Source organism: Thunnus maccoyii, chromosome 8 (genome assembly GCF_910596095.1).
Source record: "Thunnus maccoyii chromosome 8, fThuMac1.1, whole genome shotgun sequence".
Taxonomy (NCBI): domain Eukaryota; kingdom Metazoa; phylum Chordata; class Actinopteri; order Scombriformes; family Scombridae; genus Thunnus; species Thunnus maccoyii.
Genome location: NC_056540.1, coordinates 11,697,573 through 11,717,430, shown reverse-complemented (window position 1 = coordinate 11,717,430; position 19,858 = coordinate 11,697,573). Strand labels below are relative to the sequence as shown.

Sequence of the window (19,858 nt, the reverse complement as noted above, 5' to 3'; positions counted from 1 at the left end):
TTGTCTTTATTAACATGCTTACAATCTGCTGAATTTGAAAACATAAAGCTGCATCTGTGCAGGTAGTTTCTGCCATGTTCACACTGCTAAACCTCTGGGGTATAAAGCTAGCATTTTATAAAAGCCCATTTATTATTATTTGTTGTTCACCCTTTTGATTATTTGTTAATCTGCAGCTGTTAGCCCACTAACACTTACCTTACCATACATGATCTAGTTAATCAAAGTTGTTTTTTTGTTTTTTTAATTTTTGGTCAGTTCAGTTCTCATTTAACCTCTGGCAATGTCAACCGGTCAATTTGCCTGAGATGCTACAGTTACTCTTAAGCATTTATTGCAGATCTTATACAACAGAGGACATACTGGTTTCTTTATCATTGTTAACCTTGCATTGATTGTTTTAGTATAAATTTGGATCAATGAGTTGCCACAATACCAATCCCCAGAAGAAAAATGTACTCCAGTAGAACATTAACTTACAAGTGTCTGCAAACACCCCAGTCACTAATAGGCACCAAATCCATAATCTTAAATTGTAAAAGTTTGTGTCTGTGGCATATTGTTTTTTTTTGTATCTTTGTATGACAAAATAGTGCTGAAATACTAAGTTGATCAATCAGTTTTTCAATATAGTCATTTTATCAAGCCAGAAACATTTGCTTAACCCTTTTCTCTGTTTTACATAAATATTAAAGTGATACCTTGTCTGTGGACAGAACTAGCAATTTGAAGACATAACCCTATGCTCTGGGAACTTATGATATATTTTTCTAACATTGAAAATAAATTAAAAATTAATTGATAATTAAAATAATCCATGGTTGCAGCCTTCTATTGAAGCGTGTAAGACCCCTGCCTGTCATGGACTGCAAAATACATCACAGTAGACCCAAACAGCAAAGACTTTCTGCTGCATTACCTGTTCTATGTAAATGTGGACATTCAGAACTGTAAAAACACTGCATCATTGAGGTTTTCAACCTTTTTTACATTGTGGACCCTCACTGGGTATAAGGATAACACTTTGAAACCCACATTGTTTATTTAAATGGGTCCATGTTGACATGTTTCAATTTTTTCAGTCAAAAAATGAGTCCTGCTTAACCATGTAATTATAATTTTTTCTCTCTCAAAGACTTCTAAACTGGATGATATAGTAATTATTATGCATTGGTGGAAGGGAAATGGGTTAGAATTGAAAATTTAAATTATAAGTGACACATACTTTCAGAGTTATTCACAATATGCTGTTGCCTTTCAATTTCATTAAGGATTGGGTTTGATTTGGATTGTTTAAAGATATTTTTAAAATGTCTAATGACTTATACATTGAACCACCATGTAATGAAACACAAAACCAAGTTGTGAGCATCCATCAGTTAGCAAACACTGTAAATTATAACCATTTTATTTAAAAAATATATGTTTTGAGGGGAAAATGTTTTTTTTTTTCAGTTTGGCACATCTTATCCACTATACAGATATGAAATTGTACATATTACAATACAAAAGGAAAATGGTAAGAGAAAAGCATTCATTTTGCACAAAGAGATTGGGTAAGAGAGAGGGGATTGGTTCACTTGTTTTTCTTTTTTTTTTTTTATTTTTTAGGCAGGATGGGGACGAGGGCTAGAGGATGACAAGAGGAAACAAAACAGTTTACAAAGAGCCAAAGTGCAAAGGGATGCATATTTCTACAAATTTTGTGAATTTTTAGTCACTTAATACAACCGTAGTCTTAAACAGTGAAATGTCAAATGATTGACAGAACTTTATAGGAATGCCACATACCCCCTCATTTTTGCTGTTATCAAAAATGAGATCTCTCCATAATGTTTGCTGAATGACATTAAGAAATATTCAACTCAATTTAGACTTTTGAACATGCAAGACAGATTAGAAGGGCAATAGTAAAAGCAGTGCGAAGCTGGAATAAAACAAAAGTAGAAACAAAGTGAACTTGCTTGGCTTTAGTATGATCAGTGTAAGCAGTGTTTTTTTTTTTTTCATTTAATTCAAACGTGAAGTGTAACAGTTTTTTGTTTACACAAACACTTTCAGAAGTTGATGTAGGCATCGTATGAGCATGTGTTGACACAAATTGACACAAGCATTCATTTGGAAGTTTAAAGCCAATTTTCGACAGGCTCAACGGAGACAAAGCCACAAATCGTACCTCCTGGCTACCTCTAGATGGCACTAGCTTATGCGCTACATCCTAATTGCTCAAAACCAGATAACTCAAGGTGCTGTGCTATCAGGAGCATCTTGCCATCTTAATGGTGGACTTTCTCAAACACAGATAAAAGTTTGGAAAATATGATGACCTGATTGACAGTTTTAAGAATTTTTCACTGTTCAAACATTGTACAGCTCATCAGTTGACTAGTAGTGAAATTGTTTCTGCTGTGTGGTCAGTGTGCATTTCAATCAAAAGATGCTGTCAGTCAGTATTCATCATTCCATTCTCTACTACCTTTTACATGGCCAGAAAGATGCTTACTGGTTTTGATAAACTAAGACATTACCCCATAGTTGCCCCTCTCCACCGTCCCATCAATTCCTCTCAATCCCTCTCTCTTTCACCCTGCCCCCACCACCAAACTGAACACAAAGAAGTGCGGAGCTGCGGCAGCAGCTTTAGTCTGATGCTAATGCACATCCTCTCCCTGCTGCATACAAATGTGTCCTGACCCAGGCTTGCTGTTGGCTTATCACTGGATCTCCATTTGCTTTCAGGGTATTGACCACAGTTTAACTTGACACTCGTGACTGCCAACCGTGTCATAATATTATTTATCGTAACCCCATTTTTAAGATTGTAAATGGGTTCTAGTATCTTCAACAGGAAACGTGTCTTGAAATAAAAGGACCAGTGATGTTGGTGTGGAGGATGATTCCATGAGAACTATTTTTGAGTGGCTGAACAAGCTAAATGTTGCTGGATCACTGGTGTGGGTGACAGAATATTAGATTCTTTTTGCCTTGCCTTAATTGGTTCAATCTTGAGCCTGTCAGTCCTGATTAGTGTGTAAGCAGTAAAGAGCCTTGGCTACTGGGAAAGGTTTTATTTTCAGAATGAAATTGTCTCCTATCTGGCATTTGCGCTGTTCATTACCCTTTCACTCGCTACCCTCACACCTCACAATAGCTTGTCTGTATATTGATCCTGGTATATAATGGCAAATCAGCAAACTGTACTTACTAGGTTAAGCTGTTGGAAATGTTATGGTCACAGTGTGTATGGTATTTAGGAGCCAGAGAAACCATATACATTTTTCTATTCAGTTAAAGGGCTATAAATTCTGTTCTTGATGTCCAATGTGAGGAAGAAATCCATGTGTTTTTTCTAAGCAGTGTAGAATATTGGAAATTAACCATAGAGGAACAACGCTTAGTGTTTCCCACAGGATGAGAATTTATTTGTGGTGGTTGGCCCTCGTGTATGTGAGCTTCATCAAACAACTTGAGTCAGCTGCAAAACAGCATTACATTTAGGAGCTAACGTCTGATTAAAGAGGTCATTTTTCCAATTTATATAATTGAACATAAATTCACCAATCTGGCAGTCTTTTCAATCAGTACACACTTTTAGTTGCATTTCCTCATAGAAGAAATTTTGGAAAGCATCCAATATTCCAAAAACAAAAAAAACAATCCTTTTTGGCTAAGGGTTAAGGTTTTTTGGGGTGGGCTGCCCAAATAAATTCTATAAACTGGAAACACTGACAGCCTTTTGTTCTGATGGAAGGTTAGACTTCCCTAATTGACTCATGTCTGATTTGGTAAAAGTAATATCATTAGTGTATACTGGATAGAATTTCAGGGCTCCTGTTTCCTCTAGAAAGAAGTTGTTTGTTTTGTAATATAACAAGAAAGACATGTATTTTTCCGTCATAATTCAGAATTTGAAAGTGGCCTTTAATGTATCATAGTTCTCCCAAAACAATGAAACTACAAAACAAAAACATTCTGATAAATTGATCCAATTTGTTTACCGCAGTGATTGAGTGTGGCTGGCTTACAGTGCCTGTGGTGCAGTTAAAAGGATGATTTCAAATATTTATTTATTTTTTTTTAAAGAAAAACGACGTAAATCACATTTCTCCACTTAATGTATTCCGTTAGCAGAGGGCCATTTGGCTAAGTATTTTCTCTGTGCTGCAGAATATAGAGACAATGTGGAGACAAATCTCACAGTTTACAATTTTCTTGTTTAAAATGATTGCCCCTGCCTGATATGAACAACCTTGCATTCATAGAAAAATAAATTTGTGACTATCTCTACATCATCCCTAAACTGTCATGTCCAACATCTGTCATTGTAGCATTCAACACTTCTCACATATTCTCAAATCTCACTTGTAGAAATTATGCTTTTTACATAAACTGGAAAAAAATCAAAAAAGCAAACCCTGTATCATCTGAAATGGTCAAATGGCAAACCATATGCTCTAGGAATAAATAAGAGTTCATACTTCACACTCTTTGTAAGGCAGTTGCTGACACTTGCACTGCCCATAGCCGTTGATGATCACGAGTGCCCCTTCTTCATGGCTGGGCTCATACTCATTATAGGGTACCTGTGTAGCTAGATCTGCCATAGGCTGCCGCTGCTGGGTCCTCATCTGTCTGCGGTTCTGGATAGCCGAACAGTGGCGTATCCGGCGCAGGGTGGGAGGGCAGCACTTCCGTGAGATATACACAACGAAAATGATGAAAAAGAATGAAAATAGAAGGGCCATAGTTCCAATGATAACCCTATGAGTCATAACAGTGTTGTCCATTGCCGAGAAGTCATCCGTTACAGCTGCCTCTTTCAATGTAGTGGTAGTTGCTTCAGCAGTGCGTGGTGTTTGTGTTGTGGTTGTTGTGGTAGTGACTGTGGTAAAGCTCCCAATATCCTCTGCATAGTCCTGCGTGGGGGTCGGCTGTATAATTCCAAACAAGGGGCTTGTGAACTCTGCAGCTGTAGTAGCGTCTGTGGTTGTACTGATGGTCTGAATAACCGGCGCTGAAAAATTCTGGCAAAGCTGGAATCCATAAACGGCATCAAGTATCTCCTCACCTTGGGCATACTCAGGACTATGGCAGAGGATGGAATGTTCCCACCTACCCTTAAAGGTGCTTAGCCAAGTGGCCAGAGAGCAAATCCTTTTGGTACATTCCCAAAGGTTGCTAGACAGCCCAATGGTACCCAGAGACTGCCACATATCCATGACTTTGGGATCCAGACTGCTTAGTTTGTTGTTATCCAGCAGCAAAATCTTTAAATTTGGCAGCGTTTGAAACACATCAGGTGTCAGGACACGAATCTCATTTCCTGTGAGGTCCAGCTTCTCCAAAGTGGACCAGGTCCACTCCATGCCACATGTTAGGTTGTTGATCTTATTCCATTGCAGATATAGAAACTGGAGGGCAACAAGGCGAGGGAAATGGGCCAAGTTGATCTTTGTCAGCTGATTGTGCTCCAAGTGGAGCTCTTTAAGCTTAATGAGCCCAGCAAATCCATTTCGGGCCAGACTCCGCAGACGGTTGCTACTCAGGCCCAGATATTCCAGGCTGCGACAGTCCCAGAATGCCCGAACAGGTGTGGTGCGAAGCAAATTTGAGCGGAGGTGAAGTATTTGGAGCTTCCTTAGTCCATGAAACAGTTCTGGTTCCAATGCGGTCATCTGATTGAAGGACAGATCCAGAATCTGGAGATTGATGAGGTGGATGAAGGTTGTGTTGGGCAACTTGGTGATACGATTGGAGCTCAGATTGAGGTCCTTAAGCTTGTAGAGCCCTTGAAAGGCATCCTCTTGTACTGTGGTAATCTGGTTGTGGTCTAGATGTAACCAGGTGAGCTGGCTGAAGCCATAGAATTGATCAGGGCTGAGCTCAGTGATGCTGTTGTGGCGTAGCGACAGCCCCAGGGCCCCCTTGTCCACACCATCTGGGGGTGCCTGTAGCCCCTGGGTGTCGCAGTAGAACTGCAGGTCCTCACAGCGGCATTTTTGAGGGCAGGTTGTGCATGATGCAGGAGGCAGCAGGCACACTAGGAGCATGCTGATCACACACAGACACAGAGCCGCTGGTGCAGGTCCCACCATTGGCCACCTTGAATGGAAACCTGGGTGGGTTCAAAGATAAGAAAATGAACTGTGGGGCGGGAAAGCTAATCTCTGCAGAGCACTTATTACTAATTCATAATGGTGATTGTGGTTTTTGTGTGTGTGTGCTTGTTCTCTCCCATACATACACCGGTTAAGGTATTTTACATGACAACTTTCACAGTGTATGTAAACATGATTTCTTTGAGCTTAGGTTTAATGGAGATTAATTTACATAGGCATCTAAGATGATCATTTACATCCATTAGCTTGACTTTGTTTCCACTCTGTTGCCTTTTATATTTAGCTCGTTTTCTTCATATTTTGTGCTCTGTAGTTTGGGTTAAATACATATTTTCAGCTGATCACTGTCATTCATGAATTTGTCAATTTGCTATGTTTTATACATTTTTGAGCAGCTCAAATATGTCCTTTTTGAATTTTTAGTCTTTTTTAATTGAGTTTTTTTTTCTTTATTCTTTTTCATCAGTGCAGAGGTCTGTCTCAGGATTCAAATGCTAATTAAAATGTATATATTACGAACTCGCGTCAGTGAAGAAGGAAAAAATGAAGGACAGTTGCAGTAAATAGTCAAGGCTAAAGAGCTTTTAGTCCTCATCCTCCCTCGCTCTGACTCGTATTCCCTATTCATGTCCAGACCTGCCATATAAAGGGGCTAACTTACCCATTCTTTTGTGCACATCGGAGGCTGCATTCAACTGTCCTTTTCCGCAGACTCTTGGAGCAACCAGATGGAAGAAAAATCCAAAGGGAAAAAACCCTTTTGAGTGAGCACAAAAGGAATCAGCCTCTTTGGAAATAAAGCAATTCTGAGCCCACCCAAATGAAACAAAATATGAAATTCCATGTCCCAAGATGATGATTATTCCTGTTATTTTGCTTTGAGTCCTTTAAAATCCAAGCTCAAAGAAAGGGTTGAATCTTTTCCTTAATCCCACGAATCCTTGGAATATATATTTATATATATTTTTTTTTAAGTTGATCAGTTGCATCCAGAGCGACTCCGGTGAACAGACCCCCCCCTCCTCTCCTTTTTTTTTCTTTTTCTTTTTTTACCCTTTTGTTTCCCTTCCACCGCAATGATGTCAGCTCAGATGGTTAATTGAAGATCAAGTGTTCCTCTTTCATGGCTGTGGTCTTCCAACCCTAACTTGTTGATGGCAGCCAGAGATCCTGCTTCCGACGCCGGCTCAGTCTCAGCATAGCCTCTGCAGAGTTGTGAGCGGAGCCCTCGTCTGCTAGCTGAGACGCAGGGAAAGAGAAAAAAGCAGAGCAGGGAGTCAGGGATGTTATTCTGTGCTTTTTGTTGCAGCCACTCACTGCTACAGAGTGGTGGCAGCCTGGCGTCGATCATCACTACTGTTTCTCTCTCTCTTTTTCTCTCCCACACACACAAACACCCTCTCACTCTCTTGCTCAGTCACTTGCTCTCCGCCTCATACACACTGTGTGTGCACCTCAGTCTTCCTCCACCTCCCTCTTGCACCCCACCCCCCCCCCCCCCCCCCCCCCTTTCCCTCCCACTGGCTCGTCACCATCAGAATATTGATATCTTGAACGTGTTGCGGCAGCTTTCTGTTGAAATTAACCACAGCTGTAAATCTCAGTCTTGCCTCACTGTTGTTCTGCATGCGCTATATATGAATGTATACTACAAACATAAACAGAATAACACAACAAAGCAAAAATATAGTTTGTAACATGTTGCTCTAGACAACAAACATGAGGAACGTTGAGAAAAGGTGTTCTGCATTCCCATATCTCTGAACAGGAGCCAATATGCTATAGCAATGGTAATATAGGGTGTCTGGCTTCTATTTATAATTTACATATTCTGAGTGCAGTGCTTTAATTTTTGAGCACTGGCATGTGATGTATGACCAGCTGCTCAGAAGAAAAATTAGGCTAGCTTTGAACGTGTAATAGACAAGGCCAAATACTTGCTTGAGGGTGTGAACCACAAGGTAAGATCAAAGTAACTCAAATCCTGTTAATTTTTTTTGGCATTGAGCAACTGGATTTGATTTGTGGTTTCTAAAGACTGCTGTATTTCAGCAGCATTTAGAGTGCTAAACAGAATATGATGTCTGTAATTCAGTGCATGACAAATTCAGACTTTTCCTTAATTATTTAATGGGGGTTGAGATGGGTGTGACAGTAATCGCAATGAACTAGATTTTAAGCAGCCCAGAACTAGATACAAGAGTCTTTAGTGCTCCTACCCTCTGTTATTCTTTTATTTTACTCCAGCATCTTTCACTTAAACATGACCTCAGATTTCTGGAGACCACCACACTCTACCTTGCTGTAAATTATATATTAAATTGATTAACCTTCTGTTTTATAAGGATTTTGTTGTACCTGTTACAATGGTTCTACCTACAAAGAATTCTTTCTTGTGTGCTTTGGCAGAAGACGATAGCAAAATTTTATGTTTTTCATAATTCGCATTAGAATACTGAAAAGCTAAATTGCATCACAAACTCACTGAGAACTTAATAGATATTACTACAATTTTACTCCCTTATTTTATTACATAATTCTCAGGTATTAAGACAAAACATGCATCTGGCTGTGACTTTCCGGGTCACTTTACCAACATGCGGCTGTCATTCTCCACATTTATTGTGGTAGACTACATTTCCCACTGGGACTCTCCCGCAGAATGTGAGAGTTGAAAACATGGGGGAAAAAAACACTTAAATCTCAGGGGGGCTTGATGGATTTTCCCTGGATTTGATGTGCGCTAGCTTTCAATATGGAAGTCAAGATGTTTAAAAAGCATTTTCAGAAAAGTGAGAAATGTGTGAAATTATGTATGCACGTCAAATTAAGTGAACTTGCTGAACTATGAAAAAGCAGCATCATAGAACTCTGTGATCATTTAAGACTTGGGCTATACTTTCTATACCACAAGTCTGCTCTCTGTGCTATATTTGCATAGAATGTTTCCATAATCCAGTGGACTAGTGGTTTTGTAGAAAAGGGATGTTCCTAAATCTGTCCCAAAGGAGATGGATAGAAACTCACTTGAGTATCATAAAAAATGCCGCAGAGAAACTGCCTCCATAATAAGCACCTGAAGAAGTGCTTTAGAACCCTCTGGTGTGGAAATGAAATATAGGCTAGGCATGAATGAAATAGGATTGAGAGAGTAGGGGCAGAGCAGACTAAAGCCCTACCACAGCACTGCATCCAACTGGAAAAAAATCACAGGGGATTAGTGCCGTTGGAGCTCCCTGGCCCCTAACTATGTACACAACCCCCCCCCCCCTCCCCATGGGCAAAGGGCAGTGGGGGATGGGGCAGGTCAATGCTACCACCACCCATGGTGTTATGTCGGAGTTGATTTGAGCATTATAAGGGGGGTGAAAAGCCCAGTGCCCAACTGGTTCTTTGCCTTTTCTCTGTTGCCCTTTCCTGCTCATCTAATTTTCCTCTAATTTTATTATTCTCTCGCTCTCTCCCCCTCTCTCTCTCTTTCTCGCTCTCTCTCTCTCTCTGTCTCTCTCCTTCCTGAAAGTTTTAGATTCTCAACTTCAGCTTGAGCAGTTTGCAGAATGTGACTGAACATCTCTCTGCTCTCAGTGGGGAGCTGTGGTTAGGGCTTTGGCTACTGCTTAGCGCTTAGCTGTGTGACTACTGCCAATAGTGTTGAAATGTTTCTGACGGTACATAATTTACACTGTTAGCCATGTTACTTTACATTATCAGTGCTACAGTCACACTGAGGATGAAGCATTTTACAGCTGTTTTTTATTATGAACATACCCCAGACCATGTTCATACTGATGTGGAGACATTTACAACAGTATGAGTGTTGAATTGTTCCTTTTTGCCTTTAATTTAACTTGTGACCCAAGTTTAGTAAATTCACTGTGATCTAGCAATATTTTTTCTGTGAACATAACAGTGCACTGTATGGCGCAGTGCAATGACTAATTCCTCTTTCATGTCTATGTTTCAGGCTGGAAGGAAGGACAGGAGTGATGCTCTGAACACAGCCATCGACAGGATGACGAAGAAGACCAGAGACCTTCGCAGACAGGTTTGTGTCTTTCTGTATTGTTTCCCTTGTGTCTTCATCTGGGTGTGTTTTGCTCACTGAGCCATTAATGTAAATATATATACCACCAAAATATATCACCAAAACAAATACTTTTATCTCTAATACAGCTAATATAGTTGAATACCTATCCTCTGTGTCTGTGTTTCTGTCTTCTGTATGGAGTGAAGGTGTACTATGTACTCAGGTCAACAAGCTGAACTATAAGATGTCTCTGCATATGTGCAGGGGGATATACTATTTTAACAGTGTCTTTTCTTTCTTTTTTTTTCCAACTTCTTACTTCACAGCTGCGTAAAGCTGTAATGGACCATGTCTCTGACTCCTTCTTGGAGACCAATGTTCCCCTCCTGGTCCTGATTGAAGCTGCCAAGAACGGCAACGAGAAAGAAGTCAAGGAATATGCACAGGTGTTCCGTGAGCATGCCAACAAGCTGATAGAGGTAATGTAGAGTTTTGACAGCTTTTACAGTCAAAACCTGATGCAACCCAAATGCAGAACATTCATATTTTTCCTCTCCGGTCCATCTGTTATGGACAGTTTAGCTTAGCATACAGTAAACATCAGTCTTCATCCAGCTTTCCTGTTCTATCTATGTGGCTTGTGTTCTCAGAGATTCCTGATACAACTTTAGGATTACAGTGCCTCAGAAAACAGCAATCTGGGATCTTTTTTCTTCCTAATGAAAACAAAGCTGTAAACATTGAAATTATTTTCTGTGTCTGTCTCTCACTCTCTCTCATACACACACTCCATAGTAGCATTTTGTCAATTGAAGGCAAGGCTGACTCTTAATCTGATGCTGCGATGCCATTGTGAGCAGACAAACGGAACGTTGCCATGTATGGTTATAGCAACAAATACAATTTTTGAGTGAAACAACCACAATTCAAGAGTAAGTGCTACCTCTGGAAAATGTCATCTTCGCCGCAAAAGTTTGATGTACAAATTTTTACAGACCAACTTCAGGTGTGTACAATAGTGATACTTACAAAGACAAATATCTTAAAAGATTCTCACTGTGGCATGTGTTTTGAATGACGGGGATTTTTACTCTCCAATGTTGTACACATGGCAACAAAAATGCAGAAGCAAGCGTTGAGGCAAAGTGATGACCCCAGATGGGAAACAAGCTAACAGGAACATTAGCTGTCCTCATTAGTGGTATTTCCTTCAATTTTTTGAATGTCTGTGTCAGAGCATCATATGCTGACATTTGAAAGGGACTTCTCCCCACGGGCAGATAACCATGAGTGTAGCTGGATCGGTTGGTCTAGTGAGTGCAGGGCAACATAAGCATTCACTGGGGGAACCACTGAAGCATCAGAGGGAAAAGGGGACCACGTTGGGGAGTAGACCTTTAAGTCGCTCATGAAGGCCTGAGTGTCAGAAGTGGCATTAGAGCATGACATTGTTGGACTCCCCTAATGCTCCGCTACTACTTCTACTTCTGATACCACTGGGCTACAGGAAGAACACAATGCACAGCTCTGGTCAAAAATCACTCATGTTACTGGTGAGTGGCATTAAATGACAGAAACTATTTTTCCAGTTTTAAACACTGTTGGATTTGATGGATTTCCTTTCACAATGAACTTGGAAGATATTAGCATAGAAATAGGCAGTGCTGTGTAGCGTCCATCTAAGCAGAGGAGATAAATGCCTTAATAAAGATGCACAAATGACAGAAACACTAAATTAAATGTTAACTATGAAACCAGAAAAAAAGTGAGAAGAAAAATGACCATACAGTTATACTCAGTTAATGTAGCTGCTTTTCACTATCATGTCTTTTAGCCAGAATATTTTGACTTGACCAATCTCCATGTATGTGAAGTGGACCTGGCTGCTAGGTATGTAATTCTTACTAAAATATTCATCAGAAAAAAGTATCTTTCATGACACATTAACTAGGAATGGTAGTCACATGTTCGAAGAGCACCTCTGAAGAGCATGAGTGCTGTGTAATAAGAATTTGCCAAATTTGAATCTTGATATCTCAATATGATAAAGCAAAACTGTTTCGCTAGCCCAGCCTTAATGGAAAAATAAGACAGAAAAAATATTTTGTCACAGTCTGATTAAGAAAATCACACTTAATAGCAGACTTTCATGGAGTAAACATGAGTTAAATCAAGATAAGAACAGCAGGATGGACACAAGTTTACAGAGATTATAAAAATCCTTCACATAAGGCTGATAGTAACTGTGACTTGGTTAAGCACAAACCTGCTTGGTAGTTCAGTGTAGTTGTATCACAGAGCTGTAACTAATGAACGTCTACTTATCGTTTATTAGACATAGCAAGTACCGTAACCCACATTATAGTGGAAACTTTGCACTGCAAATAGTTTTTAAAATCCTGCAGAAATCTGAAATTATTTTTTATTAAATTGATAAGAAACAGGAGATGTAACCCTGTCATACAAATCACATATTTCAGTGTCACATTAAGGCACCTCTGAAACATGAAATAAATAAACACATTCTAATAACATTTCGAGATAATGACGATGCCCACAAGAAAGGACATGAATGTGAACAACAAAATTAATCTCAAGACTTGTTTAAAATGACAGCATAGTGAATTCTAGAGGCGTAATTGCATACAAAGATGGTGCAGAGATACAAAAAGGCGCCGGTTCATTCGTGCTGCTGTAAATTGAGTTAAAGATGCGTTTGCATGACTTGAGTGTAGTGAGGATGTTATCAGTAAAACATTTTTGTCCAAGTGGTAGCGACACAAAATGCATTGTCTTTTTTATCAAATCCTGTTTCATGTTTCAGATGTAGATTTTAAAGCATACAATTTGTTCTGTAACTGACACAGTAGTACTTATCACTTGGAAACTATATTTTACTGTCTGTAATGAAATAGGCAGAGGTTGCATGTTTTAATACCTCCATTGTTGCTGAGAGCTTTTGGGAGCAGCCAATGTTGCTGACATTTTATCATTTGAGATCAGCTCTTAGCTTACCATAGTTTAGCATTAGCTTTTATCATTATCACAAGTGCACAGTCTGACATTGCTTCATTTTTCAGTATAATAAAATTGCTGTAGAACCAGCCAACATTAATGCACAGTTTGGCTGGGCAGTAGGTAAGTCACAGTAGGACTCTTGTCTTTCATATCTGACTGAAAATAGTTGACATTTCCTTGCATATACATTGTGTGATGTTAATATTGAATAGTAAGTTGCTTTGGAAAAGAGTCTGATGTAAATGAATAGAGCTGCTATATATGTGTGCAAATTCAGTAACAAGTAACATTTTGTTACTTCTCACAGGATGCAGTGAATATGCTCTAAATGCACTGTGTCCTGTATTCAGAGGTAGGAACAGCAAAGTGCCACCACTGGCTCTGCTTGTATGACATCATGAGTTGTGCAAGTGTAGGCTGCCCTAAGGCAAATGGTCCATTAGTTCACACACGATTGTTTGAAAGCGACATTATGACTGACCCATATTCATTTGTTGGCCCCTTTAAACAGCTCCTCTACCCTTGTTTTTGAAAACATCATTCTTTTGAAACGCTGTATTTATATCATTACATCAAGCTAAGTTAGAGCTTTTACTTTATGGGTTTTTTTTGTTTTACTTAGTGTCAAATCTTGCCGATGGACTTGATACAAGATATCAAACAAAATTATGTAATTTTATGTTGACACAATTCACTTAATTTCAAAATGAATTAAAGATTGTTGAGCCCTTTGCTCTTGAGAGTAGGGCCAGTTCTCCACATTGCATTCATTATCTATTCCCTTTACTAATGTTATTAGGCTGTGTTAAAATGTAATAAAATCTAAAAGGAAAATATAACAACAAATATTCATATTTATAAATTTGCTGCCAAATCCATTGGTTTAGTGTTTTTCCTCACCTTAGTAGCCCTTTTCTAAGCTGAAACTCATCATCTTAAGAGCAGGGGGAAGGATGGACTGAGCTCAGTGTTGTTGCCTCAAGGCAATGTCCTCAAAAGTTCTAGGGTGCTGAGGACGATGTGGAGATTTTAGCGCTGAGTGAGCAGAGGAATAATGCAGCCTAGAAAAACAGCATCAGTAATGCTCTCCTCAGATGCTGTGAAATTATTTGGATTCTCTTATAACAAAAAGCAAGTGTCTGTTTATCCTAATGAGAAGATGAAAGAATGGATGGAATGGAGAAATGGGAATCAGTTCAAGTTTTGAGGCTCTCAACCTGGCAAGGAGATGGAAGTGACATTAGGGGTTAGTTTATATTATCAGGACGAGTTGATATTTGGATGCATTTTCTGTTTTTGCTTTTGGGCTTTAGATTGAAAAGCCACCGTAATGCATAGAGACTTTCAGCATGACAAGTCGAGATGCAGAGATGCCTCCATTGAGGTTTGACCTGTGATCCTATGTACCCTCGGGAAATAGTGGGATCAGCTGTGGAAATTGCTGGAATTTACTGGGGGAACCCTACTCTGGATTTTTGTGCTTTTGTTGAAATTACACTGTGATGAAATCTTGTTTGTCATACATTTTAACACAGAATTTTACCCAAGTGTAATATGTTTTTAGATATTGATCACTAACTAAATGTTTTATTAAAGAAATTAGGTCAAGCTAAATGCCTGCCAGTAGAGATGCAACGATTGCAATTTTCTTGGCTGATTCCGATTTTTTTTTTTTTTTTTTTTTTTTTTAAAAGTCTGACCTGCTGATTCTGATTTTCTTCCTTTATAAGAATTGAATAAGAAAGAAAGATTTTGTTTTTCTTTATACATTTTCTTTCTTTCCAGAACTATAATTGACAGCATACACAAAGGCTTTTGTAAATTTTCTTTAATGGAAAATTAACTAAACTAAATTGTAGGTTCATATAAAACATTAACTATTTAAAAAGCTTAAGCTGCTTTGCCTTTGCTAGCTTCTTGAAATTGGGGCATGTTCACCCGGTGATGTTTTTTTTAAAGTGTCGGATTAAGTTAGTTGTTCCAAATGTTTTCAAGGTTGTTCGTCTACGACTTATTTTTTACGATTTTACGAAAGATTACGATTTAGAGGTACTACAAATTATGAGCTTTGTGTCTTCTTCACTCACGCTGAAGAACTTCCACACCAACGACATGTTGTGTGGGTGTGACGTTACCGTCTGTTCTGTTGTGTGCGTGACGTGAACCATCGTGCGGCAAGTGTGTAAATTTAACTGGTAAAAAATCGGATATATGAGACTGATCAGGTGGTCACTGGTCATGGCCAATCAGCTGAAAACCGTCCGGTTTCGATCAGTGGTCAATTGATCGATGCGTCTCTGTCTGCCAGTTTATTAGTATGACTTGCCTTTTTATCAGGTCTCTAATCCTTTTATTAAGAGAATTACGGCTACACATTTTTAGCTGAGATTTTATTTAGTACAACGATGACATTGCATATTTAGCTTCCAAAAGACTTTCTCCTCCTCCCTGCTCTCCTCCTGTACTCTCTCCTGTCCTGACAACCAAGGGGAAATATTTACAATCTGGTGTCTGCCCCTGTTTGGCAATACTGTCTTCAGCCTTCTGCCTGCATTTTATTACGCATTTAAAAGTTGGTTCCTTAAGACGGATACAAATTATTTAGCAAGAGATTTGAGGCACAGTGTGATTCACTGAACCTGCTGTTGGTGCATAATGCTGGAATAATGACACAGTGGTGGCACACATTTCTGATCACAACAAGCTGTTTGTCATCTCATCTCTTAAAATCAACACAAAATTCATCAAGTTATACATAGACTGACACAAATAATGTTTCTTATCTGCCAGTGTGCAGTAAAAGGTAGTTAAAGAGATGGGACTGTAAACCCTGTGCACCATGATAAAGCCATAAGGATAAAGGTTGGAAAGGATTGTTCCTCCTTTGTGCATCTGCCAGGTAGCATAATTAAATTACTGGTTCTGACTCGTTTCAAATGATTTAACATGTTCATTGTCGTCGTCTTAAATACAGATTCTTGATTACAAAGATTGTGTTTCATGTTTATAAGGTTGTCCTTTTGCAGGATGTTTAAGATTGAAGTGCACCCTAACATGAAATGTTTTTTCAAAGATTATTAATATTATAGAGGCGAAAATAGTTTTGTATAACACTGTAGCCTGATGAAGCAGTGTTTTTTTTTCTTTTTTCTGTGGAAAGAGAGACTTTAAAACAAGTGTATTTTGGCAAGCATCTGCATGAATTTGACTCTTCTGACACTTTTAATGGTACTATGGTACCACATGGCAAGTGGAATCAAGGCTTCCTCCAGTACCTTTACACTGGAATGACTACTTTCCCAGTGATATAACAGTGAGAGTAAGAGAAAGCTTGTGTTAAAGATCATGAAAGTAAAAACACAGGTTTCTCCATAAAATGCCTTTTTTTTCTCTTTACGTAACCACTCTCTCACCCCTCTTCCCAGGTTACTGAATGTTCTCCCTGTGGTCCCCGCATGTGTTTGCATAGTGATGTAGGATGTGTTTATATCAATGTTTCATTGCATCACCGGTGCAGTGGAATAAGTGCTTCTCATCAGCAGAATTGCTCAGGAGTTTTGAGATGGGGTTGCATATCTTCTTGTAGGATTGAGACGAAGAGGATCTTTCAGACATTTTCATTCACGGATGCATTCCACCACCAGTGCATTTAATGGAAAATTAATCTTTTTTTTTACAGCCTGTGTGTTATTTTTATACATTTCTTCCCACATTCCCACACATTTATAATATCATTGTATCTTCCAGCTTAATTACTGAGCTCTGGTGATGTTGATATAACCCTGTAGAGTCCAGCAAGGCAAGAAACTGGAGCAATCAAAGATCACACATGTTGTAAACATCTGTTTTCCCTTTCTTACTTGGAAAGAGAAAAAAGAAAATTAATGCAAATGTTAAAATTATTTTCCAAGCTGTTGTTTATAGACGTTTATTTGGTTTTGAAAAGCTCCTGCTATTTGGTTTTGAAAAGTATCTGCATGACCCAGATCTCTGCAATTAAATTGGTGAGTAAAATTAACTGATTGGTGGCTGAAACTACAAAAATAGAGACCAAGGTTGTGAAAAAAAAAAACCTTCAGTCCCTGTTTCTGCTCCAGTGCAATCAAGAGTTGGTTTAGCCTTTGTAAATTGATTACGTTTCAGCACATTTTCTGTCCATTGGATAATCCCACTTTGGCACAGTTCCTCACATCCCAGGCATTCTGTTTCAGCATTGTTGCCAGCACATACCAAACAACAAATGGGAATCTTCAAAGTCTCTGACCTAAATTTTTGTGAATATGAGTAGATGCATAATGTTACTCTGGAAGATGCAGAAAATATTTAGAAATAATTGCGGGGAGCTTGATTTGTTGGTCAATACAAGTAAATATACTCACAAACCATAAATGTTGGCAGCAGCAAGCAAGACTTGCTTAGCTCAGCACTCCAGTTCTCGCTCGGCTGCTCGGTTTTTGAAAGTGTCAGGAATATTTGCCTCTCTGATTCCAGGAGCGTAATGGCAGCCTCGTGATTTAGTCTTTGAGAATAACCACGTCCTTGAACTAAAAGCTACAACTTTCATTTGCATTTTAAGATTTTTTTTGTATTTTTTTTGGGAAATCAATACAAAACTTAGCTTTTGTTTTCCCTCCTACTTCTCATATTTCCCATCTGTGCCATTGTATTGTATCATTTTTTCAGCTTTATAAATTAATCCTCAGCAGTCGGTTTGTATTCCACAGAGATTTGTAGTATTGCAGATCTGCTCTATTTCTGAGAGAGAAGAACCTCTAAACCAGGCTACCATAATGAACTTTATCTAATTTAAGTTTAATTATGTATATATGTATGTATCGCTCTTTCTCTTTTCTCTAAAAATAAATCTTTGTGTCTGAATCGCTGTCTGTGTCTAAAAGTAGTTTTGTGTGCATTTTCCCTTTAGGTGGCCAACCTGGCATGCTCCATCTCCAACAACGAGGAGGGAGTGAAGCTGGTCCGGATGGCAGCATCTCAACTGGAAACTCTTTGCCCCCAGGTACCTGTCTCTTTTGCCCCCGATTTCCAGCCAGCTCATTGAATGTGCACCTCTTTGAGAGTCTGCCACATTGTCTTTTAATACTACTGCTAAGAGTGGCCAAAAAAGGCTAGGCCATTATTATAAGCTTTAATTAAAATAGGAGCTATTCTGTGTTTTTTTTTTTTTTTTTTTTTTCCCTCCATATGACAATTTTGATATACAGCTTTTGTCAATCTTTCAGCCCGACTGACCTGGAATTAAATATTTTATAACCAGATTAGGACAATATTTAATTTTTTGCAGCTTTCATTTACAAATCTTAATTGGGTTACCAAATCAAGGTCGAGGTCAGAATGTGAGCGTAAAGCAACTAATAGACCTGGATTACACTGATTTACATACTCTGCAATTTATTTCCACATCTGTGCCAACTGGACAAAGAAATGTGTGTGGTAGTTGTCTTTCTTCCCACAATGTATTAATTAAAATAATAATATATGGAAAATAGTCACAAACATGCCACACAAAAAGTGGCTTAGCTAGTGGTGTTAAGAGGAAAAACAAACAATCAGTTGAAGTTGCCAGTGCAGGCACATGAACAAACACAGAATTTTGTGTTTGTTGGAACATAAACCTTACTGAAGGGTAACACTACCTGGAATTCAATTCCAGGTCTCTGTGGTGCTAAGTTAGAAATTCACCCCCGTGAAACCTGTGGACCCCCTCCTGTGTCAAGTTCTGAACACAAGAGGAATCAGAAACTCTCTGAAAAACTTGACAGAGAATATCTTCCTATCTCTATCTTTATTTTTATACATATATAAATATACGTAAGAAATGGTGCATGTCACAGAGTCACAGGGCTCTGTTTGCCCTGCATGTTTTATTAAACTGTGAAATACCTTTGATTAAAACAAATGAAAAAGAATAACTTTTAATCCAGAAGTTTGTGGGTATGTTGAATCCAGCCAATAACTACCTTAAGACACAGTTAGATGAACAACCTTTTATTAACACTGTCTCCAACAAAGCTCTGACTGGAAAAATATTCAAGTAGAAAGACTGCAGTTATTTTCTTAATCAGATAATTTGCCATGATTATTTTGTAGTGTGCATGTGAGTGTATTGACTGACTGTGCGCCCCCCTACCTCACCCCTCCAACCTGTGCTGGACTCTCTGAAATCTACTGGGTCTGTAATTGCCAGTCCCCCTCCCCCGCTTCCAAAACTATCAGCCATCTGTGTACAAAAACCCGCAGTTCCTAATTTAACTGTTTAGATACAAAATTTGTTAGTTCATATCAAAACAGCAAATTGTTTGGTCCAACTGTGTGATTTTAATTTCACACATGATATAGTGGAAAGAGCAGACAATTCAGGTAGAGTCGAGGGGGGAAAAAAAACCTTTACCATGCTAACTACTAGTCCCTCATCTGCACCTCTGAGCCTTGTCAGCTCTCTCCACTGTGCTGCCATTGCTCTTTTTAATCTCATCTAATGACTCCCATTCATCCTGAGCTTTGATATCCACAGATGTTTCTTCCCCCAAAACAGGCAGCTATTAGTTTTATTTCATTCAATCCTTCAAAACACTCTGTGTCTATAATCACTCCCAGGAATGAATTGGCTTCATGCTGCAGTCCCAACATTGGGGTGGGAGAGCGGGGGGCTTCGTGCAATCAACCCACAGTATGC

The 19,858-nt window shown here is 38.9% G+C and overlaps 2 protein-coding genes across 3 annotated transcripts in view; one reads left to right on the top strand and one right to left on the bottom strand.

Annotated features, from left to right (window-relative positions):
• Window positions 1–19,858, top strand: part of ctnna1 (catenin (cadherin-associated protein), alpha 1) — an 86,777-nt gene that overhangs the window by 34,394 nt on the left and 32,525 nt on the right. For both annotated transcript variants that reach the window (XM_042418313.1, XM_042418312.1), the window contains exons 8-10: window positions 10,084–10,164; window positions 10,473–10,625; window positions 18,089–18,181. In XM_042418313.1, coding sequence (XP_042274247.1) covers window positions 10,084–10,164; window positions 10,473–10,625; window positions 18,089–18,181 — 327 coding nt within the window. The remainder of the gene's footprint in view (window positions 1–10,083; window positions 10,165–10,472; window positions 10,626–18,088; window positions 18,182–19,858) is intronic.
• On the bottom strand, window positions 4,473–6,784 carry lrrtm2 (leucine rich repeat transmembrane neuronal 2). The gene is made up of 2 exons (XM_042418531.1): window positions 6,781–6,784; window positions 4,473–6,115 (listed from the first exon to the last, which is right to left on the bottom strand). Exons 1-2 carry the CDS (start codon window positions 6,782–6,784, stop codon window positions 4,473–4,475), a joined length of 1,647 nt encoding a protein of 548 aa, XP_042274465.1.